Genomic DNA, 23,825 nt, shown 5'->3' on the forward strand with positions numbered 1-23,825 from the left:
ATGGCAAATGCAGATTGTCGTTAAAAAAAAGAAAAATGTATCTAAACTGCTTTCCGAAACACTGTACCAAGAAACAAAGGACGTTTGCAGACGTCTCAGTGGATCTGTCCCACAGTGGACATTTGGTCGTATCAGACTCAAGCGTAACAACATTAACAATGGCACCGTTTCCTTTAAGTGTGCCAGTGTGTACGTGGGCTCACTGGGGTGGCTCACAGACACACATCTAGATGAAACAGGGCCATTAATCACACCAGCGCTTGTCTGCTTGTCACAATGTGCACCATGGAACAAATGCAGGCAGGCACAGGCAGATTTGGTTAACCAAGAGTGAACAAGGACAGGAACAGAGCCGCAGGTTTCCTCTGGAAAGTGACGGACGCTCATCAGGACCTGACAGTGTTGAGTTGCCAGGCTGGTAAGCAGCCAAGAAAGAGAATCGCGCTATAAGTGGGGTGATTATTGTCCTATGTAATTATGGCAGCAAAGTGGAGTGAAATTGCTTTATTTAAAAATCAAAAGGTAATTGCCCTTTCACCCTACAAGTCACTTAATGTGTGATGATTCAGGTCCATGTGAATAATTAAATGCAAAGTAATGTTATCAAGTCAGTGCTACCTCAACGAAACAAACAAGTTGTGCCAAAGAAGCGTAATTTCATTTTAATCAGACTTCACAGGTGATAAAAGAAAATATAGACGATATAATAACTGAGGGAAACAAAGACAGATGGCCAGACAGACATAGGACAGGGCTCAAGTGGACCAGAGGGAGGACGCAGAACTGTTGCTGTCGACCCGAGGAGAGGGAATGAAAGAGTGAAAGTTACAGAGCGCTGCCCACCATCTAGGCAGAGGACGGTATGCTAGTCCTTAATATAAACATTAGTAATCTAACAGCTCCAATGCCCACCATGAATAATGGAGGCTCCGCCCAGCTATGCCAGCACTCTGAATTATTAATCCCCAACCCCAGACTTGCGTCGGTGCACAGTGTGGGTCCACTGTGGGGTGCAGGAACACAAGCATATGATGCTGAGAACCACATGTGAACTCGCCACCGCACATACACAGGAAGGGACAGGTGTGTGTGTGGGCAGGCAGAAGTATAGCGACGCAAATTCATGCATGTTTATTTACCTCATGGCAGCAGGTGAAATTATCCTCTTCAAAACAGATTTTGTAAATCTAAAAGTGAACAGACGACAGGTTAGGTTAGAAATAATCTAACCTTTGTGTTTTTCTACTTTTCCTGAAACTATTATCCTTCATATGAAAAATACCCACACAGCTTTAACATGTACAACAACACAAGGGTTCATTTGGAATTAATTGGGCTGAGCTGATAAGCTGCACAGATAAAAGCAAGCTAAGGACATGAAAGTGTTCCACCGTTCGAGGAAATTCAAGGATTGTTGAGTTCTACTTAAGGACAAACAATTGAGACTGCAAGGAAATCATCACCACATCAGGTGCAGCCATAAGGCAAATTATTGTTCAATGTTATGATTTAAGCAACCGTAAAATGGCATTACATAGTTACAATGCTTGGTTGGGTTGGAAATCACAATACGGAAATACAATGCAAGAAGTGGAGCATTTGATGCACAACCGCTTTATTAAATGTGCGTGATTAACCGCTCAAAAGAAAATTTAGGAAGGCAACCAGTTTAACACGGATCTACAATAGTGCAACCCTGGAGATAATGTTATCTAGGTCATTAGTTTCTTTTCATAGGCTGGAAATGTAGTCTAATTAGCTGAAAGGAGAGCTGCCTGACAGACGCAATCACTGCTCATTGCCTTGCCAGTATGTTTTAGCGAGGAAAAGTCTCCCCGTCTGCTCATTTGGCTTTTAATCTCCGGCTGTGTTTGGCTCTATCCTCAGCATAAACCCCTTCTCCTCCCATCTCTCCAGTCTGGTTTTCCTCCATGGTGTCAGTGCCGCCGCCGCCGCTGTCGCTGAATGCTTCTTTTATGAAAGAGATTTGGAGCTCCCAGTCACCACTAATTCCCCTGCCATATTGTACCAGCACCATCCTGTGGCTGCTGCTAATGCCATCCTTTGTGTTCCCATCCACATGCTTTGCCTTCATGTCTCCTCCTCCACTGGTCTGTATGGACAAGTTGCCATGTGTTGCAGTCAAAGGATGAGGATCCGCGAAAGCAGCGGCAGCTCCCAGGGGCGTGTGTGTACGTGTGTGTATGTTGAATATAACAAGTCACAGATGTGTGCGCGGGAGAAAAGAAGCCACTCACAGAATGTATTTATTAAGTACTATTCATTTAATTATATAGTAGTTTGATACTATTTGTTTTATTTTATCACACATGACTTTCCGATCATGTAGCTCCAGCTTCCAGCATCACTGCCACCTCTCAAATCCACCAAAGCCACCTCCTGTTCTGTGAGCTTTCCTCTCTGAACAGCATCCAGGGCCTTTACATACAGGAAAGACATATAAATATGGAAAAATAATCAAGTTTAAGAGTTTAAGTCTATTGCTATAATCTGTAACGTTGAATGGATTTCAGTGTTGAAGCTACAACCTGAATAGCAGATGTGGGCTTTAGAGTGTTTGACCTGTTCAATATTACACACTGATGAATGACACGATGCTCTTGTACATCATTTTGTACTCGGCTAAAGATGTTTTAGATAAGCCAAGTAAAAGGAACAGATCTAGCTTGAAGGGAGATGTAAACCACACACATTTCAGACAAAACATAATTGAACTATTCACACAAATTTTACAAATACTCAAAAGGATATTCATGGACTGATTTGTAAAATAACAGATAAACTGAGGATGCAGTTCACCAATATAGTTGTGCATGTTTGGTTTAATTTGTTTGGTTTAATTTGTTTGTTGTAATTGTCTTGGTAAATTGTGATGTTTGTATTGCACATGCATCAATATCTGAAGCAATTTGAATAGGTGACGGTTGATTTATGTGATTGGGAGAATAACATGAGAAGGAGACACACAGCAGGCAGACTCCTTAATGCAGCGTCTCCATAATGTATGCAATCATGAGAATAACTGCAGCCTGCCTCAGCTTGCATGGATATTGAGGAGATATAAATAGCAAGGCCTGTGTGTGCGTATGCGTGCGTGTGCGTGCACTGAGACAGTGGAACCGCAGCTCACAAAGCTCCAACAATAAACCACCACCGCTCCGCCTCCCTCCTCCTTTCTCCAGTCCTGCAGCCGCCCACGGCCTTAGAGAGACGGGATTCTCTCCTCTCCTTTCTTTCACTTCCTGTCTTTTTTCTTTTTTTCTTTTAATCTGTCAGTATGGGCGAACCCGAGCGAGTCACTTATTACATCAGAGGTAGGTGGGACCACTGCCTGTCTACCCACCTCTGTTTGTCTGCAGTGGAAGAGGATTCTCTCTCTGTGACGCTGCTCCAGTTTTCATTTAGACAGAAATAGGCGACGATGGCTCTGGGTAACACATTATCGCTCAACTGCGTAGGACGCGTGGATTTTCTTCCTTGCAGCCCCCAATTTTAATGCATCTTGTTCCTTGCATTTTATTCTTCCAGGAACACTTTCAGTCATTTGTTTTTCAGTGGAATCAGCCAATCCAACCAGAGGAGGGTTGATATTAAATAACACAAGGAATACCTAGTTTCCTCGTTGCTCAAAGAATTGACAATTCTACAAAATTGTCCTTTGTCTATTTTTGTTTACAAATGATGCATCAGCAAGATTGTGGTTTGTTCAAAGTGTCTAGTGTTTAACCACTGAACAAACAGTGTTTTGATTCAGCGTAGTCACAGCCACAGCCCCCTGAGCCGCCCGGTGGATTCTGGTCATGGGACCGTCTCCATTCCAGAGACGTTGTGCATGACTCCATTCTAAAGTAGAGAAAGGTTGAAAAGAGGCCGCTTAAGAACTTGCTCAGCTTGCTTTATGTAACTCTGGAGGATAAAATCACAAACTGTCCCTGGTCTCGGTGGAAACGCCTTCAAAACTGTAAATGATGTCAACGTGTAACCATAGCGCTGGTCAAGGAGGTGTGCATTCTACTCATGTTAGCCAGAATGAATACATGATAAATAAATTCCTTCACTGAATTCATTCAATCTGGCCTGCTAATAGTCTCTCCTGCCAGGAAATGCTCATGTCTAGTATCAGTTGGCAGATGGCACTTGGTAAATAGACTGTACCTCACTCCACAGCTCTTTACACTGACCTCGCATTCACACATCCATACACTGAAGCCAGGGACCACACCACGCAAGGAGCCAACCTGCACTTCAGGAGCAGTTAACCCTCTGATCCCTAGACGCCCGCTTTACTATCCCCAGCCACGCCGCCGTTACTTGTTGCCTAATCGCTTGTAAGCAACGCCAGCAAGTTACAACCACCACAGGCTTAATGGTGAAGTAAGAGGGTGTTATTGAGGAGCCTCAGCAGATGGATATTGGTTTGAACAGGGGGCCAAACCTCCAGTCCACTGCTATACTTACTGCTTAAAGGGGGAGACAAGTAAGTTTCATCAAGCATCCCTGTTGGCTCAGCACACAAGCCTGCAGCTGCAGCTTTCAGGCTCTTTCGGCTCATTGTTTCAATTTGTGCGCTTGTCTGTTTTGAGTCTTCGTGGCGCTTAACAAAACCCAGATGCCCAGCAGAAAATAGCAAAGAGGCTAAGTAAAGGACTTAAGGGTGAAAAGAGCTGAAAACGTAGCAAATCAAAAAGGTCCAGACATATTTGATTGATCAGTGGAGAAATCTAGGTGGTGTCCTCTCATTCTTGCACGTATCACAGTGTGTCAGAGCGACGTGGTCAGTGAGGCATATGGAGGCCTCGTGGTGACTGCCTGCTGTGGCACCAGGAAAGGTCATTCAGAGGAAAAGGACACGAGGACATTGGGGCTCATTAATTGTCTGGGGGAGGCTGCTTGCATCTCTGAGCATGTCTTTGCATTTTTACACATCCAATCCATCCATCCAATGCTGGCGTTATCTCTGTATTTGTGTCTGCTCCAGTCGCAGTTTCGATCAAGCCTAATGATGTTCCGGTCAATTTCCGATCAGGTCTGATTGTCCATGGGTCCCTTGTCCTTTGTTGTCAATTTATGCTGTTCAACTTGATCACAAGCACATTCAAAGGCAGTGCAGTATATTCACCATCTCATCTGTGCAGCACTCAATCTTGTGTGTTCTGATAATGTAGCCCTATCATGTGTTATACAATGATTTTATCTATGACAATAAATCAATACATCATGTAGTGTTTGCAGTGAATTATTTATTTCATTGGACAAAAACATCACACATTTCCCTCAAACAGGCTATAGTCTCAGTCAGAACCACGCAGTTTAAAGAGGTTGAGTTGTTGATGAGGAGGAGACGCAACACATTGTTTCAATTACAAGACAAACTGTCAAGAACGTGTTTGCTAAATGCAATTTACTATCAGCGACAACAAGGCCGTGTAGCCAAAGCTGAAAAGCTAAAACACAAAATGCACTGAAGGTCAAACCTGAGTACAGACACCAACTCACATCTCACCACACTCACAAACGCACAGATTTGCATTTTTCGGAACCAGGGGTGACATATTTAAGCATGTGTCATGCTGGACACCTGATATCGCTCATTTTCATCCTTTGCAGAAAGAAGTAGGCATGTTGTCAAGAGTTTTACATACGGGGAAAGTTGATACCGCCATAAGTCATCGGCTGTTGACAGCTCCACGCCGTCCGCTCTGCACAGCCTCCAGCCCTGTGAGCATGTACTGTATATTTGCATACCAACTAGATGACATTTCCATATTTTTCCTTTTACGCCACACTACACAACACAAACTCTGTATTGAGCTTGAGTCCTAGATCGATGTGCTTCGCCTGCCAAAAGCACCACTTTTCTTATGATGATGTCGTTAAAGTCCCCCGCTAAGCTACTGTATGTAGTGGCATTAAGTCGTGAAAAAAATGTGTATACACAAGAACAAATAGTAATAGTTCTATTTACTGGCAGTGTAAGCCTGCAGTTATATATTCAGAAAAATACTGCAAATTGAGCAATTTCCAGAACTACTTTAATGCATCCAGCGTGTCCATTTGTCTTTGGTCACTTTTGACAAGAGCGGAGAGCAGACTACTGACTTGGTCCCAAGCGACCCCATCGTTTGTAAGTTAGTTTCGCTCTGCCTATTCTTCATCCTCAGTGTTTTTCACTCATCAGCTATTCTGACAGCTTGCCAAACCAGCTTCTTGTCCGCCCTGAAACTGCTTGCGCTTGCTGTATTTTCCAGCAATGGAATTCACTGGTGTCCTTCTCTTCTGTGCTCATAAGAACTGATAGCCCACAGTTTGTTATGTTGTTGTGTGTGTGTGTGTGTGTGTGAGTGTGTGTGTGTGTGTGTGTGTGGCTTTGAAGTATGATGGTTTCTTTAATGTGTTTTGTTTATGAATATAGGAGAATTTAATGAATAACAAGATCATCAGTTTTTATCTGTAAATTTTGTGCAATTTAAGTTTGTAGCTTGACACATTTGACAGTATTTTGTACAAAATGTAGTAGAAATCAACACTTTTGAGGATGAAGATGATACTGACGCTTTGAGGGTTGTGTCTCAGCATCTGAGAGACTGCAACAACTGCCACAGAGTTTAGTGTGGCTTCCACTATTACATGTGTTTCTGTCAACACTTTGACACATGGCTGCAAATGTTAGACTACATAAATGCATTTTGTGTCGTGCCTGTTATGCAGCATACAAATTGCTTTGTTTTTGCTTTTACCAACCTGACTAACAAGGAATGTTGTTGACTGGGGAAACTATTTAGTTGTGTGTGACAGGAGCTGTTATGGCTCAGAAAATTCAATTTGTCCCTCGGGACAATTAATGGCATCATTGTGTATATAGACATGTGTCAGCAGAAGGCTGTGGCAGTAGGAACTCTGTAACGTCTGTATGGCCTTGGGCCTTTGTCACAGCAATTTGCTCTGTATAATTAACCTGACGTGGTTTCAATGTATTTCAGAGCAAACACCAATGACTTGTTGTGTCAGACTTCTGTTTAAGCTTTTATTTATCCAGTTAAGCTGACGTGCTACAGCTAGTTTCACATTTATGTCATCAGGTTAACAGCTTTGTGCCGAGGGACACTCTGGGTCTAAGTCTATCATTGTAACTTCATCCAAAAGCAAGGACATGAAGAGTGATAGACTTGATACTTAGGTCATCCAGACAAATCCCACAGTTGCTGCATTTGCATTGACAAAGAATTGGCAGATCGATTTTTGCAATTGTAGGATGGCATTTAAATTATTTGTTATACTTCTAACGTTTAATATTTATGCCAGACTAAACTATGAGACTCAATAATTGGAACATTACGCTGTATATTCATCCTGTGTGCTGCCACTGGACCCACACTCAGTCTCAGCAGAGGAGGTTATGTATGTTTGAGGTGCAAAATGATTATCAGTAAATTAAATATTGCTAACTATCAACTATAAAAACCCATGCAAATGGACAACTGCTATGAAAGCAATGCTGTCACTAGACTGAACATTTGCTGGAAAGGGATCACTGTGTTTTCTGTTTCTAGGTCAAATTGTTGTCAGCTTTGAAAGGCCGAACTAAACAGTGTGGCTATGTCTATAAAACAGTTTCAGGGAACACGAGACAACAATTTCAGATGCAGACCTACAGGTACCATCTAATCATACTTTTCATGATCTCCGTCTTTCTTTTCTTTTTCAAATGCTAAGCCGCAAAAATCTGCTGTTCTTAACATCCAAGGCTTAGATTGCCCTAAGATTAACTTTCCTTGGATACCATGACCTAGATGACTGAGACCCTCCACAGACATTCTGAACAGTTAGATCAGATTTGCTTAGATGTTTGGTTTTCCAATACGTTGTGTGTCTAAGATGGCCAGGGTGGCTTCAAGTGGAGACACAGGACTACCAAAAAGTAGATGAATGCGCAGTGTATCTAGCGTTGCTTAGAGATTCTGAATTGCAGTGTAGACGACTACAGCGGAGCGTTAAGTCACTTTATTCTCAAAGTACGACACCTTCACAGGAATTTGTTCTGGTGGAGCGTTGACATATGAATGTGGTGACTCCTGAGGAGAGATCATACATACAGGAGAAGGTTGAGGAACAACGGGATCCCACAGTGAGCCGTATCACTTTCATCTACATTCATCAAAGCGGTTGTCATGCACTTAACTGCGGCAGTAGGTCCAATGAAGTTATAAACACAAACAACAAAGTAATAATGGAAAAGGCAGACTAGACACCCACAGCAATCATATTACTGTCACTTGTCATCGCAAAAGGAAAACATGGAATCGCAATCTGGGAAGTGCTACATCAAACCGTGATGGTACGTCACTGTGGGTTGCCATGGCGCCGTCATTGAGAGCTCCCGTAGTATGGATGGAGACAATGAAGAGGTCGGGTAGTGCACAGGGAGATTTCCACTTCCATATGGCTCCTCTTCTACCCAGGATGGACTAGAATACTAAATGTTCATTAAAGATCCACCAATGTGTGACCTTAACGTATGCAGGGCCACACAGTTACTCTCTTTAATAACAAGATTGAAGCTTTGGCATCAGGTGTTCAGCTGGTCCTTGACCTTGGTTCAGATGCAAATGAGATTCCTTCATAGATATGCACCGAGTGTAATGCTGCTCTGTCTGTCTCCTCACATGCTGTGGGCTGGTCCACTTCTGTCTCTGCCTCTTTTGTTATGTGTGTCATCAGAATGCACAGCCTATATTTAGTTCAGTGAGTGTATGCATCTTCACCATATTCCCCCCCAATGAGAAACCAGGTGAATAAAACCCCTAAAGGCTCAATTTGACTTAATATAAAGAAGAATCAGGGCTAAAAAAAAAATAAAGACTCCTTTTCATGTTCTTTGTGTAAGACCCCAAAGGCAACCGGTTGTCTTTTCTACTTGTGATCCTTCCCCCAGACAGGAAGTGGTTTAAATATCAAATAGCTGGTTCATCATTTCCTCTACTGTCCATGTTCTTCTCCATCATCCTTCCTGCTCTGATTTACTATCATCTCAGTCTTCATTGTAGTGCTAAATAAACTATAGCTGCTGCCAATTCCTCTATTTGTAGATGGAGACGCCCCTTTCTCATTGGCTGCTGAAGCAGCAGGTAGCTGCTCGCTGTTCTATTCAGCCCCCAGGATACCAGGTTACAGCATTCACACTGCACACTGGTGCGGCATAGCTGGCTTTTAAAATTCAGCAAGGGTCGATCTTTTCTTGTCTGCTGCAAGCTGAATGTGTCAAAATAATGACTTGTGGGTCCCTTTTTTATATTCAAGTATGAAATTGAATTGGCTGAAGAATGAGAATTTTCAAGATATACAATGTCAGATGCTCGCACAGGATTTAACTTTTATTGTGGAACGTTAAACAACAACAAGCTGGAAAATAATACTGCGTGGAAGCCTGAAGTGTATTTGCTGCACTGGGAATCTGTTCTGCCCTGCAGCAGCGACGCTTCTCGTGTGAAAGATGAATGCTGTCCAGCAGTTGCAGTCACACAGCTTCACTGCTACGGCATGCATATGGAGCCAGTGTGAAACAGGCCTGAGCTTCTCACACTGCTGCCTCTGATCACAGGCAACTCGTGACCGCTCTGTGCCCCCTACTGACACCGAGTGTAACTAAAAGAATTTAAATGCTCAAAGTTCTTTTGTCGTTTCATCTCGTGCCTTTTGAAGTATTCCTCGGCCTGAATATAAGAAGTGTGTGACAGTGTATAGTATAGAGAAGCGTTATATTCAGACTATGTCGTGGAAAGCTAATGTGAATGGGGAGGTGCCCCCCCCCCCCCCCCCCACACATCTGCTCTGCAATTAGGCAGCTTCCTGTTTCAGGCAGGATATGGCGGAGCGGCGTCTTGTGTCCGTAGATGCTCTGAGAGAGAATGCTAGCTACTGGCCAGGCCTGCAGTATTTTCTATGGATCTAAAGTTACGCACAGCATCATGTTACTTTGAAAATGCAATAGAAAAGTTTCAGCTTGCTGCTTGATAGAAGTTGTTAATGCTGATTTGTGCAGCGTTGGTTTGGCCTGCACTGACCCGATGCTGTTCTAAATGTCTACAGTCAGGCAGGGCAGCAGAGTGCCCCGTGTTCAAACTGGCCTTCAACCACAGCCCCCTCTCTGCCTCACTGGAAAATAGAGCGTCAGCCACTTCCTCCTTCGTATTCCCTCCTCCCCCTCCCCCCTTCAACTTCCTGTTCTCCCGGCTTGCTGTTAGGAAGCGAGATGCTGTCGATGGGAGCACAGGCAGGAGGCCTGCGTTCAGCCGCCGTAACACCTTCGCATTGTTCCAGTCATCTTAATAAATAATGCTGGCACTGGTTTTGAAATGAAACGCTGCAGTGGAAGTGAAAACACGCCAGCTAGTGTGGCGGTTCACTGATCTCACACACACACACACGCACACAGATGTTGTGTGTAGGAACCACAACGCTGTTGTGGTTCCTACACACTCTGAGGTTTGAGCTGATTCAGAGGAGAGCGAGTAGAAACATTCAGCTGCCCGTTTGGTTTTCACACACACACATCAGACATCAAGGTTAACACCACACAGCCTGACACATATACATATATACTATAAATACCCATATACTTCCTTTGGTGTTGCAGCTCTGATGGTACCAAGTGAACAGTGACCCCGCCTCTACCTACCCGAGGACGCCTGCTGCCCATCTCCCTTCATCATGTCTGGGATCCAGGTAAGATCCATTACATCTTTCATTTAGCTGCCATTAAGACATTTTTCAGAATCCCATTTTGTACAACTTGCCGTATTTAACCCAACAGTTTGCTGTTTGCAGGACCAATACTACTACTTTCCTGAATATTGTTCAAACAAGAGTTGGCTGAAAATGTTGTATTACAGCGCTAAGATGATATCAAAACTTTGTAGATGTAAACATTTGTAAAGAAAATTCACATTCTCTACAAGAAAGAGATCGGTTACATATCGAATCGCTTTATTTACAGAATTGCAATGCTTGATAAAAGTCGCAACACATGTTGTATCTGCAAGTAAATATTGTTGTTGTTATTTACCGGTTGCACATCTGGGTGACCTTCTGTTTCTGTTGTGGTGGCACTTTCCTGTGAAGAGGCACGCAGAGTGGTGGCCTGTATTAGCTCTAAATAGGCCTGGATTCAGTTGAGCACATATCAGACTTCGACTGCTCCAAATTCCAGCCTGCAATCAAGGAAATACAGCACAGATCCTCAAAGACGTTTCCACCGGCGATATACAGTATTACTGTTTCATCGGCCAAAGCCATTTTCCTGAATAAAATGAATTCTTAACGTGTTCGGTTATCAGCAGCGTTCCAAATTCACTCTGCAGTCTTGATTGAGGCGCCTCAGTCACTGATATTCAGGCGTACTGAGAGCTGACAGGAGTCCAGCCGCTCGCACCAGGCCTGTACCTGCTCACACACACCTGCTGCTTTGTAGTCGTTTCATGGTCATTGAAGTACCGTGGCATTTTATCACGCCATACAAACTCAGCATCATAGTCCTGGCTGTCATTTGTAACTATAAATGCTTCGTAGCGTTAAAATCTGCACAAAAGCTATAGCAAAAATTGTCAAACATGCAAAGGCACGGTTTTTTTCATTGTCTTTGTATCATCCGTGCTTAAGCTGCATGCTCACTTGATTTTGTCACATCGCTCTCTTCTCATCCTGTCAAACTTGATTTGTGTTGTGACTGATGTCGGCTCCTCTCTGTCTCTCCTGTGTAATGCAGACACCATGGTCAAGCGGCACAGAGTGTGTAGCGAAGTACAACTTCCAGACCTCCAACGAGCAAGACCTGCCCTTCTGTAAAGGAGACGTACTGACCATCATCGGAGCCACCAGGGTAAGGTCGCACATGGCTGCATCAATCACACAAGTTAAGCCTTAGAAGTGCAGAAATGTCTCCAATAAATGGACTCATTATGCATATGCTAGGAGTTGTTAGAAACAAAATAACTGTCACCCCAAAAGTACCTGACTGTTTTCATTTATCCCAAATATGGTTGCGTGAAATAGTTCGGCTAACTTTCACCGAGAGCTGAAGGTAGCGTATTACTTCTTGTTCTGCCTACAGTCTTGTTATTGGTCAAAGCTACCTCGCCTCTCTCAAACTCTCACATTAGCTGTGTTCGAACCGAGTCAGAAAGTTTCTTTTTAGCCAGAGGCAGTCGCAGTCCTCGCTGCCTGCTTCAACTTCTGCCCACAAATGTCTAATTCAGCCAGTGGTTTTGAAGTGGATCTCAGCCTCCACTCTGCGCTGCGTGTGGAGTGGATTTGTAGCCCTGCTGCTACCAACTCGGGTGTAGTCGAGGAGGGAAACTAGAACGACTGGTCCTCGCCTCCTCTTTCAAAATCAATATTAAGTTTGTGCTGATCTGTGTTTCAGGATCCTAACTGGTACAGAGCAAAGAACACAGTGGGCAGAGAGGGAACCATCCCAGCAAACTATGTCCAGAAAAGGGAAGGAGTCAAGTCAGGAGGGAAACTCAGTCTAATGCCGTAAGTATCAGATGATTAGAGGAGAAACACACGTGTCAACTATGTACTCACATTCAAGCAATATTCATTCAATTGTGTTCATTCAAATATGGCACAACATAAATTGAGTATGCTACCGTCATCATCCTAGAGTTTGCTCTATGTCCCTGCCACATATGCCAACCTTCCTTTGGTGCGTGAATAAATTATACTAATATTCACAACAGGGGGAAACATTGGAAAACAGGCAGATGCATCATAGGATGGATATTTAATCTCCAACAGAATCACTTGGCATCGACTTTGTCTTCCCTTGCTTCGGTATGGCAGCTGTGCAGCACATTTGAATTAAGCTCTTTGAGGCAGCTACATTAAAAAAAAGGAAAGAAAAAAAGGAAAATGAAACGAGAGGCAAATGCAAATGAAAGAGGCAGGAAAGCAAAGTGCCGATCGGCCCGGTGCAGTGTGATGACATAACCATGAGGTGTTATCTGATGACAGCCGAAAGCACCACCATGCAAATGCCTGTAAACAAGTTCAAATGTGACTGACGCTGCTGACCCCCGGGTGATGTCATGCTTTTCATTTCACCAGCTTCCGAGCCCTTTGCTACCTAATGTGTGAAAATTAATGGATCTCATTCAGTCAGACCTGAACTGATAAGATAACGGCCTGGTGTTGTGAAGGCCTGACCCATCCTGCATTTACACAATGAGGGCAAACGCAGAGAGCGGGCAATTAAGGTATTTGTACAACAGCGCTTTGTAGATCCGTCTACAAATAGTTAATGGGACGACATTGTTGACTTATGCAGCTCTTTGTGTAACTTGGTCATCTGTTGATAAAAGCGCAAATCCGCTCCCTGTGTGTGTGTGTGTGTTTGTGTGTGTGTGTGTGTGTGTGTGTGTGTGTGTGTGTGTGTGTGTGTGTGTGTGTGTGACATTGCCATTAACTCGGAATGCTTTGCTTGTACTTGTACTTTGCTTGTTGCTTTTTCAGCTCTAATATGTCATTTGAAATGGCAATGTTCCCAACCGGTAGAAATTGGAAAAGGCTGAATCTTTTCTTAGATCTAATCTATCTAATAGATTTTCATATTTCCTTTTGATTTTGGTAAAACACTTGGAAGCTGTAGAAGGTATGACACAGTACCTCTCTCCCAGTAACTTGGCTCATGGAAAACAAACAATTTGTAACGAGCCACACTGACTTAGATACGATCAACAGGTCGAATCATCGGGATCATCATCTGGAGCCATTAGTCGTAACCATTGGAGATGTGCGTATTTTTGTTATGAATCAATAACAGATGTCTGAAGGAAGACGTCTCCCTCTCCGCTAGGGTTACATAAGGGCTCAGCTGTGGTCTTCTGTCTCCATGCTTTCTCCCTCACTGATGTACGCTGAGGGACAGATAGACACCCGCCTCCCTCTCTGCCGCCCCCGTGTGGCAAATATCTGCCCCCCCATGTAACGCCGTCTTCCAAAGAAAGCCCGTCTGTTCTCTGTTCCATTTCCTCCTTCCGTCCTGTCCATACTGAATTGTTTACAGCGTTTTTTTGTGACATTTTTTTTCATTCCAAGATGATGTCACCGATTAAATGTGCCCTGCATTTTATCGCTGTGGACAACCCTGCAGTGTCCGCTGACCAAGGGGCTCTGTGTTACTCCAGGCCCTTCTGCACTCCTGCTCTGGGATTAATGGAAGTTAAGGAGCTGCTGTCCACAGGAGAAGCTGCCTGCAGTGATCTAATCAACTCAACGCCGCATTAAGCTGCTTTGCCACGAGGGCCTCTTCCGCGCTCTGTCTGAGGAGGCCGAGGACGGAGAAAAATAGAGAGGAGGAAGGGAAACAGGCTAAATCAATTATAGCCGTTGATTACTGCCCACTCGCGAGCCAGAGGGACCTTGTGGGCTGCTACTGTCGGCTGCCAAAAGGAACGTTCGCACAATGAGAGGGAGCGGGTGGATGTGCTGGGCGGTGCTGGTAGCTGGAATGGTGGCGGCGGTGGTGTTAAGCACAAGACCATTAGGCGATAGAAAGGGATGAAGCGCTCAGAGTCTTCACAATAGCAGCTCAGGTTACAGAGGGAGAGGGGGTGGATGGATGGATTGATAAATTATAGATGGGGAGGAAGGGATGGATAAATATTGATATAAGGAGTTGGACCAGTAACTGAAAAAAGTGTCACAGTAAACATCAAGTGGGCCTAATAAATGAATGTACAGGGTTAAATACGGAGGTGTGAGTGTTGTAACGAGTAGCATCATCAGTAAATATGCAGTTTGAAAGCATATTAAGTAGAAGAGGCATAGAGGTTTGTAAAGGATGTAAGTGGGCGGCTGTGATGCAGCGTCCTAATCCACACATTAGCAGCCTATAGCTGTGCCCTCCAGGCCATATGGTGAGGTCGAGCCGGGCTGCACAGCTCGCTCAGTCACATCCCTCCCTCCCTTCCGGCTAGCGCTTATTCCTCAGATCTGGTAGACAAGAATCCAAATGGCTTTCTGGCTTAGTTTACACCGGGCGCAGACTCTCCTGTGCCACTCGTGTGTGTGTGTGTGGGTGGGTGGGTGCGAAGCCGCTTCCAGCTCTCCACAGTCAGCGGGGGAGGGGCGGGCCGGTTTGGTCCTGTCCCGACCGAGCGTCTTGTCCGAGCCGTTTTCCTGTTATTGCAGTGCCTGTGTCAGTTTCCGACTCTGCCCTAGGCCCTGTGTGTGTGTGTGTGTGTGTGTGTGTGCGCGTGTGTGTGTGAGCAGCATGTTTCCTGTTGTTTGGGCTCAGGTACTTTCTTAGTAACTCTTTTAGAGGAGACAGCCCCTCCTCTGCACCACTCAGGCCGAGCAGACTGGAAGTGTTGTTGTCTGCTTCCTGCTGTCATTTCACCGCGCCGCCCTCGTCCACCATTTGTGCAAGTGGATCTTTCTCTCCCTTTGATGGTTGAATCAGTAAATTAAACGTACGATCAAATGTTTGTTGATGGAAGTGAGAGAGATTGAGATGTCAGTTCCTGAGACTTGACCGCTTTTCTCTCCCCCCGTTTGTTTCCCAACCCCTTTGTCTTCTCTCCTGCTTCCTATTTCTTTCTCCCTTCACATCCCTCCCTTCCTCTCTCCATCCTCTCTTCCTCTTTTGCCCCTCTCCTCTCCTCGCCCTCCGCCCCCTTCCTCCTGCCTGCAGCTGGTTTCACGGGAAGATAACTCGGGAGCAGGCCGAGCGGCTGCTGTACCCTCCTGAAATAGGTTTGTTCCTGGTGAGGGAGAGCACCAACTACCCCGGCGACTACACCCTGTGCGTCAGCTGCGACGGCAAAGTGGAGCACTACCGCATCATCTACCACAACGGCAAGCTCACCATCGACGAGGAGGAGTACTTTGAGAACCTCATGCAGCTGGTGGAGGTGAGAGAGATGGCAGATATGAACTACTACAAGACACCGCGAACACCCTGCTCGCCTTAATCAGGGTCGTAAAGGGTCAGTTACTGATTGTAAAGCATCCAGATCAACCGAGCACTCATTGCACATCAGTGAAGCGTATAAATGGGATTTGATCACAAGGTTATTCGCCGTCGCCCACTTAGGGACTAACGCCGTAGCAGCAGTGGGATCGTCACCAAGCCAACATCACACTTTTAATTGGGCGTCGTCTCTGTGCCCTGAGGGGCCAATGTTGACAGGGACGAACCAGCTGTCACAGAGCCACATGTACACCCCCACAGTGTCTCTCTCTCTCTCTGTCTATCTGTCTCTCTCTCTTTCCATATGAGAGGATTCCTTACATTCTTTTGTTTTTTTCCCCCACCTTCTTCACTGTTCTCCTGCTCTCTCGTCGACCTGTCACGGCAGGCTTCAAGCAGAGCCACGCATTCCACACACACACACACACACACACACACACACACACACACACACACACACACACACACACTGACACACACACTATATTCATATACATACACACGCTTGCTCTAGAGCTGTATGCTGCAACAATTGCCAACGCTACTCCACTCCGTCAGTCACTGCACAGCGAATGTCATGTATTTAATTGCAGTTTCTATTTTTATACCTCTACAGATTACATCCTTCAATGTTAATTGTATATGGGAGGATCTTGATTTATCCGCTTTCATTGTGTAGCCAAGACCCTTTTCACAGCTTCCTCCACAAATTACAAACTGGATTCAAGGAATGTCCGTTGTTGTTCTGCATCCCCGAAGATGATATTGAAAACAGCAAAATAACAGCAGCACGGAGGAACGTAAATGTGTGTTTGTGTGCATGGGTGCATACGTAACGGGGCGGTGGGAGGGCTTCTTGTGCATGCGGGAACATGAATATCTCCCAGCAGCCACATTGTCAGCTTCCATGGTGAGTAATATAGAGGGCCTGGCCCCCTCCGTCACCATGCTGCTCCCTGGTGGTTGTCAGTGTAACTTGCACTGTTCAGACCGTGCTGCAATTTAAAACCTGCAGGCTTTAATTTCATTCATCTAATAATGGAAGATGATGGTTGATTCCCTTTCTTGTCACTGATCAGGAAGATGCTGAATCCCTTTTTAGCTCATATCTTTGCTCGTCTTTCTGCCTGTCAGATGTGCTGCAGGTGAATAGATTCATTTCCTCTCGCGTGTCAACAGAATACGAGCTAGCAAAGTGATTGTGGGATTATTCTTATTACTGATCAGCAGGCACTGACGGGGGTTTGTTGCTCTCAAATGCATCGACCTCTCACACACCCACACACTTAGCCTCTTCTGCTGGTATTCACTCTCTCGCTTACTGCATTACTATATACTATTACTATGATGTCGTGTACATTCATGACAACCACACTAACTTCTGTTTGCTCTTCAAATACGACTTATGTCATTGCTAGGTTCCATATTTCTCCTATCGTGCTTCATCTCTGAGGGGAAAAATATAAGATTATCCTCTATTTGGACCTGTCTGACATAAGAATAAATGTTTCGTACTTACGTGTACTGTAATATCTGCAGTACAAGTTGAGGCTACATTCTGTATTTCAGAGATGATCCCACCTCTTTAGTAGAATCATTCTCATACTGTAGAATATTCTGATCCATCTTTTCATCACACCACCGTCTTTCTTTCATTCTAATAAGCTCTTATCTCAGTGAATGAAAATTCCATTCTGCGTCTCCCTGAGAGTCGGAGATCAGAGCGATATTTGATTTCATCTTGTGTATGAAAGTCAGCATGGCAGCCACCTGCGGTACCGACCTGTCATGTTTTATCTTTACGGTTGAAACAGGTGTGTTCTTTTTGGAAATAGCTATCTTATTTAGTTTTCGCGTTTCAACGGCTTGTAGTCAGAGCCACCAATCAGAGTTTAGTTTAGGAACATAAGTCTCTGGCCACGCTGGGATCGGTCCAATGTGGCAGCGTGACAGTGAATTTGAATGTACGGCTGACTTTCATCCATTTCCTTCTGACAGTGACTTGTAAGACCTAAGCCCTAATTCACCACTGCATTTTACAAATTACTATTGAGAAGCTTCATTTACACTCGTACTGACAGATTTGAAGTTGTTTATAACTGGAACACTCCACTCTGACACAATACAAAACTGATTCAATACAAGTCCCACTGTCATATTTCTCCCAGCCAAAAAACAATGTTGCTTTTTTTATTAATACCACAAAATGGATTGAAGTGATTCAGATTGTAAACCTCATTAACTCTGTCCCCAGCATTACACCAAAGATGCCGACGGCCTGTGTACCCGGCTGAATAAACCCAAGCTGATGGAGGGAACAGTGGCAGCTCAGGACGAGTTCTCCAGGAGTAAGAACACACACTGAGCCTCATTACACAACTCACCAGGGACGCCCATGCACACTGGGACTGTGTGTGTGTGTGTGTGTGTGTGTGTGTGTGTGTGTGTGTGTGTGTGTGTGTGTGTGTGTGTGTGTGTGTGTGTGTGTGTGTGTGTGTGTGTGTGTGTGTGTGTGTGTGTGTGTGTGTGTGTGTGTGTGTGTGTGTGTGTGTGTGTGTGTGTGTGTGGGGATCCTAAGCTCACAAACATGAAGTCTACAGCGGATATGCGCGCACACACACACACACACACACACACACACACACACACACACACACACACACACACACACACACACACATATACAGACAAAGCCTGAATCTCCTGCAATGCTATGCTATTAACCCAGACCTAAAAGCTTTAATCAGCGGAGGGTAATTAATCTTCCTGTGTCTGGGGACGGATGTTTGGCTCATCACACAGACGGCTTCAGCAGCTCTCTCAAGGTCAATCTGAGTCTCTCTCTCTCTCTCTCTCATCGTCCCTGATCGTCCCTGTCCTTCCATGCCTTCATGTTGAGAGCACGCAGGGTGGAAAGACAAATTCAAAGACCTCAGGAAAATGTTCAAAGGCTTTCCCCATGAAATCAAATGGACCAGGTGTTACCATATGTTATGTATATTGTTTAGGAGTTAATTACCAAATGACTTTATGACAATTTTCAACCATTCCCAATTAACAACATACATTTTTATTACATATTACAATTAGGGCTTTTCCCTGCATGTTGTACAATATGAGTCTTACATTATGACAGTCAGCTAGTAGAGGATTATGCTGTGTGTGTGGGACATCTGCTAAGCGTCATGTGTCTTCTCTTGGCAGGCGGCTGGGCATTGAACAGAAAAGAGCTGAAGCTCATCCACACGATTGGCAAAGGAGAGTTTGGAGGTGAGCAAGTGCTTTCCAAAAGGACGATCTTGGCGACGTTCTGCGGCAGCATCAATAAAAACACCTCCTCAGACATCACGCCGTTAATCACAGTGAGCAAGGTCCTCTTGGATGTTTGTCCTCAAAAGTTCACCCTGTCTGTGTCCTCACCAGATGTGATGGTAGGGGACTACAGAGGGACCAAGGTGGCGGTCAAGTGTATCAAAAACGACGCGACGGCTCAGGCTTTCATCGCCGAGGCTTCTGTTATGACGTAAGACTTTATCCCACTGTTTACATGACTTTATTCGGTCACTGCAATATTTGCTGCTGACGCCCTTCGTCTTTCCCGTTTGTCCGCACAGGCAACTGAGGCACAACAACCTGGTGCAGTTGCTAGGGGTCATTGTGGAGGAGAGGGGAAGTCTCTACATCGTCACGGAGTACATGGCAAAGGTCAGTACTTCCGTCTTAATCAGGTTCACTAATCAATAAGTCATCTAATTCAGGAATACACATGGAAAAGATATTGCAGTAAACAGGATGTTGATTTTTCAGGGCATTGTGAGGATAAAGATACAAACTTTAGTGATGCAAACAGCCTCTGTGGTGTGGTTGTAATTTAGTCTTTTGTCCTCACAGGGCAGTCTAGTGGACTACCTGCGCTCTCGAGGACGGACCGTGCTGGGAGGAGACTGCTTACTCAAATTCTCTCTGTGAGTCCCGGCCATCTGCTCAATTGCTCATTAAATATGTATCAAAGATGTTTCATCAGCACATCTCGGCCCTATAGAGCTGAACTGCTGCTCTTAGAACAGGCAGGAACATAAAGCAACCATTTGCTCACGTTAACGACTCTCTCTTTATAATGTCCGTTTTAGGTGCGAGTCAAGTGCTTTAATCCCCTTAATTCAATGTACGGCTTCACCTGATGCTTTCATCGGGCAAATTGATTACCACCTTAAAACCATTTAACAATCAAGATGATCACCTAGTCAGCACAAATGTAAATGTGAATGTGATAGCTACCGGAAGACAAATAAAAGGGAAAAGCTTTTAACTTGGGGCGGCAGCTTGTAAAGGAGGGAATGACGGTGTAGCAGTATTTTGTGACACATTTGTAGATTACAGCTGTTTTAGGTTGCTGAGATTGCTTGTATTTGTGTTGCTGCTTGTCATTTGATATATTTCTTTAGAGGTCTGATGATAAGTTTACATAGATAAAGGGCTGGTTAAGATACAGTAGCTGTAGTTTTGGGCGTCTCATCCTGATCGCCGCTTCCTCGTCTCACCGTGTCCTTTGTTCCCCAGCGACGTGTGTGAAGCCATGGAGTACCTGGAGATCAACAACTTTGTCCACAGAGACCTGGCCGCCCGCAACGTGCTGGTGTCCGACGACAACATCGCCAAGGTCAGCGACTTCGGCCTCACCAAGGAGGCCTCCTCCATACAGGACACCGCCAAGCTGCCTGTCAAGTGGACCTCCCCCGAAGCATTAAGAGAGAAGGTGAGACGGCACCAAAGTGTCAAAGTGTCACAACACACACACCCGGGGGTCAATTAGCAGTCGCTCTCTTGCTCGTTTACCAGATGCGATGCCAATCCTTATTTCTGTCTCTCTCTTTCTCGCGCACTCACACACACTCACACCAGGTTCTCTTTTTCCAAGCTCCGTGCCTCTTTCCGGTCTTTCACTCCCTACCCGACCATATGGGAATTCCTGTCATGTCATCCGGTTTATTTTTCTTCCCGTCTCTCCTCTTTTAAGTGTCGCTCTCTCACTCTTCAAACCTTTACCTGATTTCTCTTCTTCACATTCCCAGGGCTCGAAACGCTCCACTGCACTCAAAACGCACACACCTGCGCTCTCTCTCTGTGCTGACCAGCTCAACAGCACAATATTGGGGAAAAAACCTTCATTTTACTTGTATTTTATATTTGTACTTGTCATTCATTTGTTCAGTCATTGCTCAGCTCTGACTTTGACACACTAGGAGCCTGCTGACAGATTTAATCACTTGCTAACTAATCACAAACCATTTGAAAGGAGTTTGGCACAAACAACAGCAGCACAATCAATTTTCATCAGTTCCTGCATATAAATGTTATTTGTTTTAATTTATCCTTCACTTAATGTTATTTCTTTATGTCTTCCGATCTTGCCCGACAGAGGTTCTCTACCAAGTCTGATGTCTGGAGTTATGGGATCTTACTTTGGGAGATCTACTCCTTTGGGCGCGTGCCTTACCCTAGAATTGTGAGTACCTGAGCCGAGTTTCCTTGGATCACCAGCAGATGGCAGTAGTTGTTGTGTTTTTGGTGAAAATAGGTGGAATTTCTTGCATTGCTCCAAACATGCTGCTGAGAATCTGGCAGTTTGTTTGTTTTTTTATTATGAATTTAATCATTTCCACATGTTTTTCTCTTCTCCCTCTCTCCCTCTCTCTCTCTTTCTCTCAGCCCCTGAAAGAGGTGGTACCGCGGGTGGAGAAGGGCTACAAGATGGACGCCCCGGACGGCTGCCCGCCCGTGGTGTACGACCTGATGAAGCAGTGCTGGACCCTGGACGCGGTGGTGCGGCCCTCCTTCCGCATGCTGCGGGAGAAGCTGCAGCATATCAGAGCCAAGGAGCTCTACCTGTGAAGAGGGAGGCAAGAGGGGCGCTGAGGAAGGTGAGAGGAGGAGGAGGAGGAGGGGGTCGGAGATACAGCAGATGCGTCGCAGCTGTGCAGTGGGAGAAGGAGGAGGAAGATGAAGATGAAGAGGGACCACGGCGCCTCCCGCCTGCACAACCTGTCGGCCTGCGGGACTGCCATACTGCACCGCCTCCCCTCCCCTCGCCTCAGACAGCCGTCAGCCTTCCTCTTCTTCCATACAAGGACTGTTTCCTGTTTATGTTGTATAGCTTTTGCCAGACAGTTTCCTCTTCTCTCGGCTCTGTCCCTCCCTCTGTCCCTGCCGCTGCTTACTCGCATCCTCCCTCTGTCTTTCACCCTCTTCCTCCATTTGGAACATCAATCAGTCTTTCTTTATTCACTCCATCCCCTCCTCATATCCAACATCATCCTCCTCCTCCTCTCCTGAACATGGCATTAACTGGCGGGGAGGCTGGCCTTTTCCTCCACGTTTGTCAGGTGCTCTTTATTCTTCTTCTTCTTCCCCCCGTATCATCATCATTCCTTGATCCTTGTATTGCGGTAACTCTGCATGCTTTTAAGCCCCCCCAGCTCTCTCATCATTCCATTCCATTCCCGCCCCTCTCCCCCCTCTTGGTGTGGTGTCAGGTGTGGGGCCTTCGCTCTGTGCCAAAGTGCCTCCAGTCTGCAGAGCTCCAGACCTTCCTCCAGCATTACTTCTTCATCTTCTTCAATTTGGACTGTTTGAAATTACTTCTCTTTTTTTTTTTAAGAAATCTTTTTTTATTGCTTTCTCTTCTTCGTTTTTTTTTGTTCAGGGACTTTTGTTCAACTGTTTTTTAGTGCCGTCTCCCCCTCACCTCCACCATCTCCCCTTCAGACTGGGCTCCTTCTCGTGACCATAAACAAGAGCGCGAGCAGGAGGAGAGACAGAGGATTCCTGGGCCAGTATTTGTGTTCTTCCCTAGACTGACTTCCTCCTTTAAGGATGCGCCAGGAGGACAAAAGGGGGGGGAGCGGCGGTTCGCAAACATGGTCGATTCGTCATATGTGGGCTTGTTTTTCTTTTTTATATCAAAATATATTTAAAGGTTTGGAAAAAAAAAGAGCAAGGAGAAAAAACTGATCGGTTTGGAGAATCAAGCAAGGACGATACTCAGAAGCCCCCAAGACGAAAAGACTGAACTCTCGGCGTTCCGAATGTCCGGCGTGTCTGTGGACGCCTGGCTCGGGGTGGTGCATGCTGTGTGTGAGAGGCCTTGGGTTCATCTGTCAGTGCTTTCAATGTTCATTGTTTTATTATGCTATTATGATTATGAATAAATCATTCCATCTGAACACTGTGGAGACACCTGCTTCATTATATCTGTGAGTGTGCGTACGAGCGCCTGGCACAGGAAGGGGCGGTCCCATAGAAGTGTGTCGGCCTCAAGTGTGTTTCTGTGTGCGCGTGCGTGTGTGTGAGGCATCCTCGGATGATTTCTCCAAACTACATTTGACCTGGAATGTCTGACTGAGCACTGAACGATCCAGCAGGTTGGGGTGAAGTGCCTTGCTCAAGGGTATTATGATAGTATGAAGTTAAAGTGGAGCGGGTTTATCCCAGCATTCCCAGGCCTTTAAGTATTAGAAAAGGAAAGACAACCATCAATCACATCAACACTAGAAAATATTTTTATTCTTTTAAATATTAAACCAAATGTGAGTTTTTGCTTTCAAGATGAGCGTCTCTGTGTGTTGTGCTACATAATCTGAGTCCCTCCAGATGATTGCAAAGGAAATATGTCTTTACATTCTACAGTTTTTGCTCATTTATTTGTTTTTTTTCTCTAAGCCTCCTGAAATTGCACAAAGCGTCATGAAAAGAGGAAGCGTCTCTCGTAGCGCTCCATACGCAGCCTGTAAGCCAAAACCATCGAGCCGCCGCTATAGGAAATCTCTTGTTTCCG

General features: G+C 45.2%; 1 protein-coding gene across 1 annotated transcript in view; it reads left to right on the forward strand.

Moving 5' to 3' along the window:
- The window catches only part of cskl (c-src tyrosine kinase-like), a 32,626-nt gene extending 9,417 nt beyond the window's left edge, over positions 1-23,209 (forward strand). The window contains exons 2-13 of the mRNA XM_076155842.1: positions 10,655-10,743; positions 11,783-11,896; positions 12,440-12,552; positions 15,713-15,932; positions 18,246-18,339; positions 19,196-19,261; positions 19,415-19,514; positions 19,606-19,696; positions 19,883-19,956; positions 20,552-20,747; positions 21,411-21,497; positions 21,701-23,209. Coding sequence (XP_076011957.1) covers positions 10,729-10,743; positions 11,783-11,896; positions 12,440-12,552; positions 15,713-15,932; positions 18,246-18,339; positions 19,196-19,261; positions 19,415-19,514; positions 19,606-19,696; positions 19,883-19,956; positions 20,552-20,747; positions 21,411-21,497; positions 21,701-21,883 — 1,353 coding nt within the window. The 5' untranslated portion in view covers positions 10,655-10,728 and the 3' untranslated portion in view covers positions 21,884-23,209. The remainder of the gene's footprint in view (positions 1-10,654; positions 10,744-11,782; positions 11,897-12,439; positions 12,553-15,712; positions 15,933-18,245; positions 18,340-19,195; positions 19,262-19,414; positions 19,515-19,605; positions 19,697-19,882; positions 19,957-20,551; positions 20,748-21,410; positions 21,498-21,700) is intronic.
- Positions 23,210-23,825: the final 616 nt, after the last annotated feature.

Source organism: Genypterus blacodes, unplaced genomic scaffold (assembly GCF_046128005.1).
Source record: "Genypterus blacodes isolate CSIRO-AG114 ecotype Tasmania unplaced genomic scaffold, CSIRO-AGI_Gbla_v1 ptg000067l_1, whole genome shotgun sequence".
NCBI classification, from domain to species: Eukaryota; Metazoa; Chordata; class Actinopteri; order Ophidiiformes; family Ophidiidae; genus Genypterus; species Genypterus blacodes.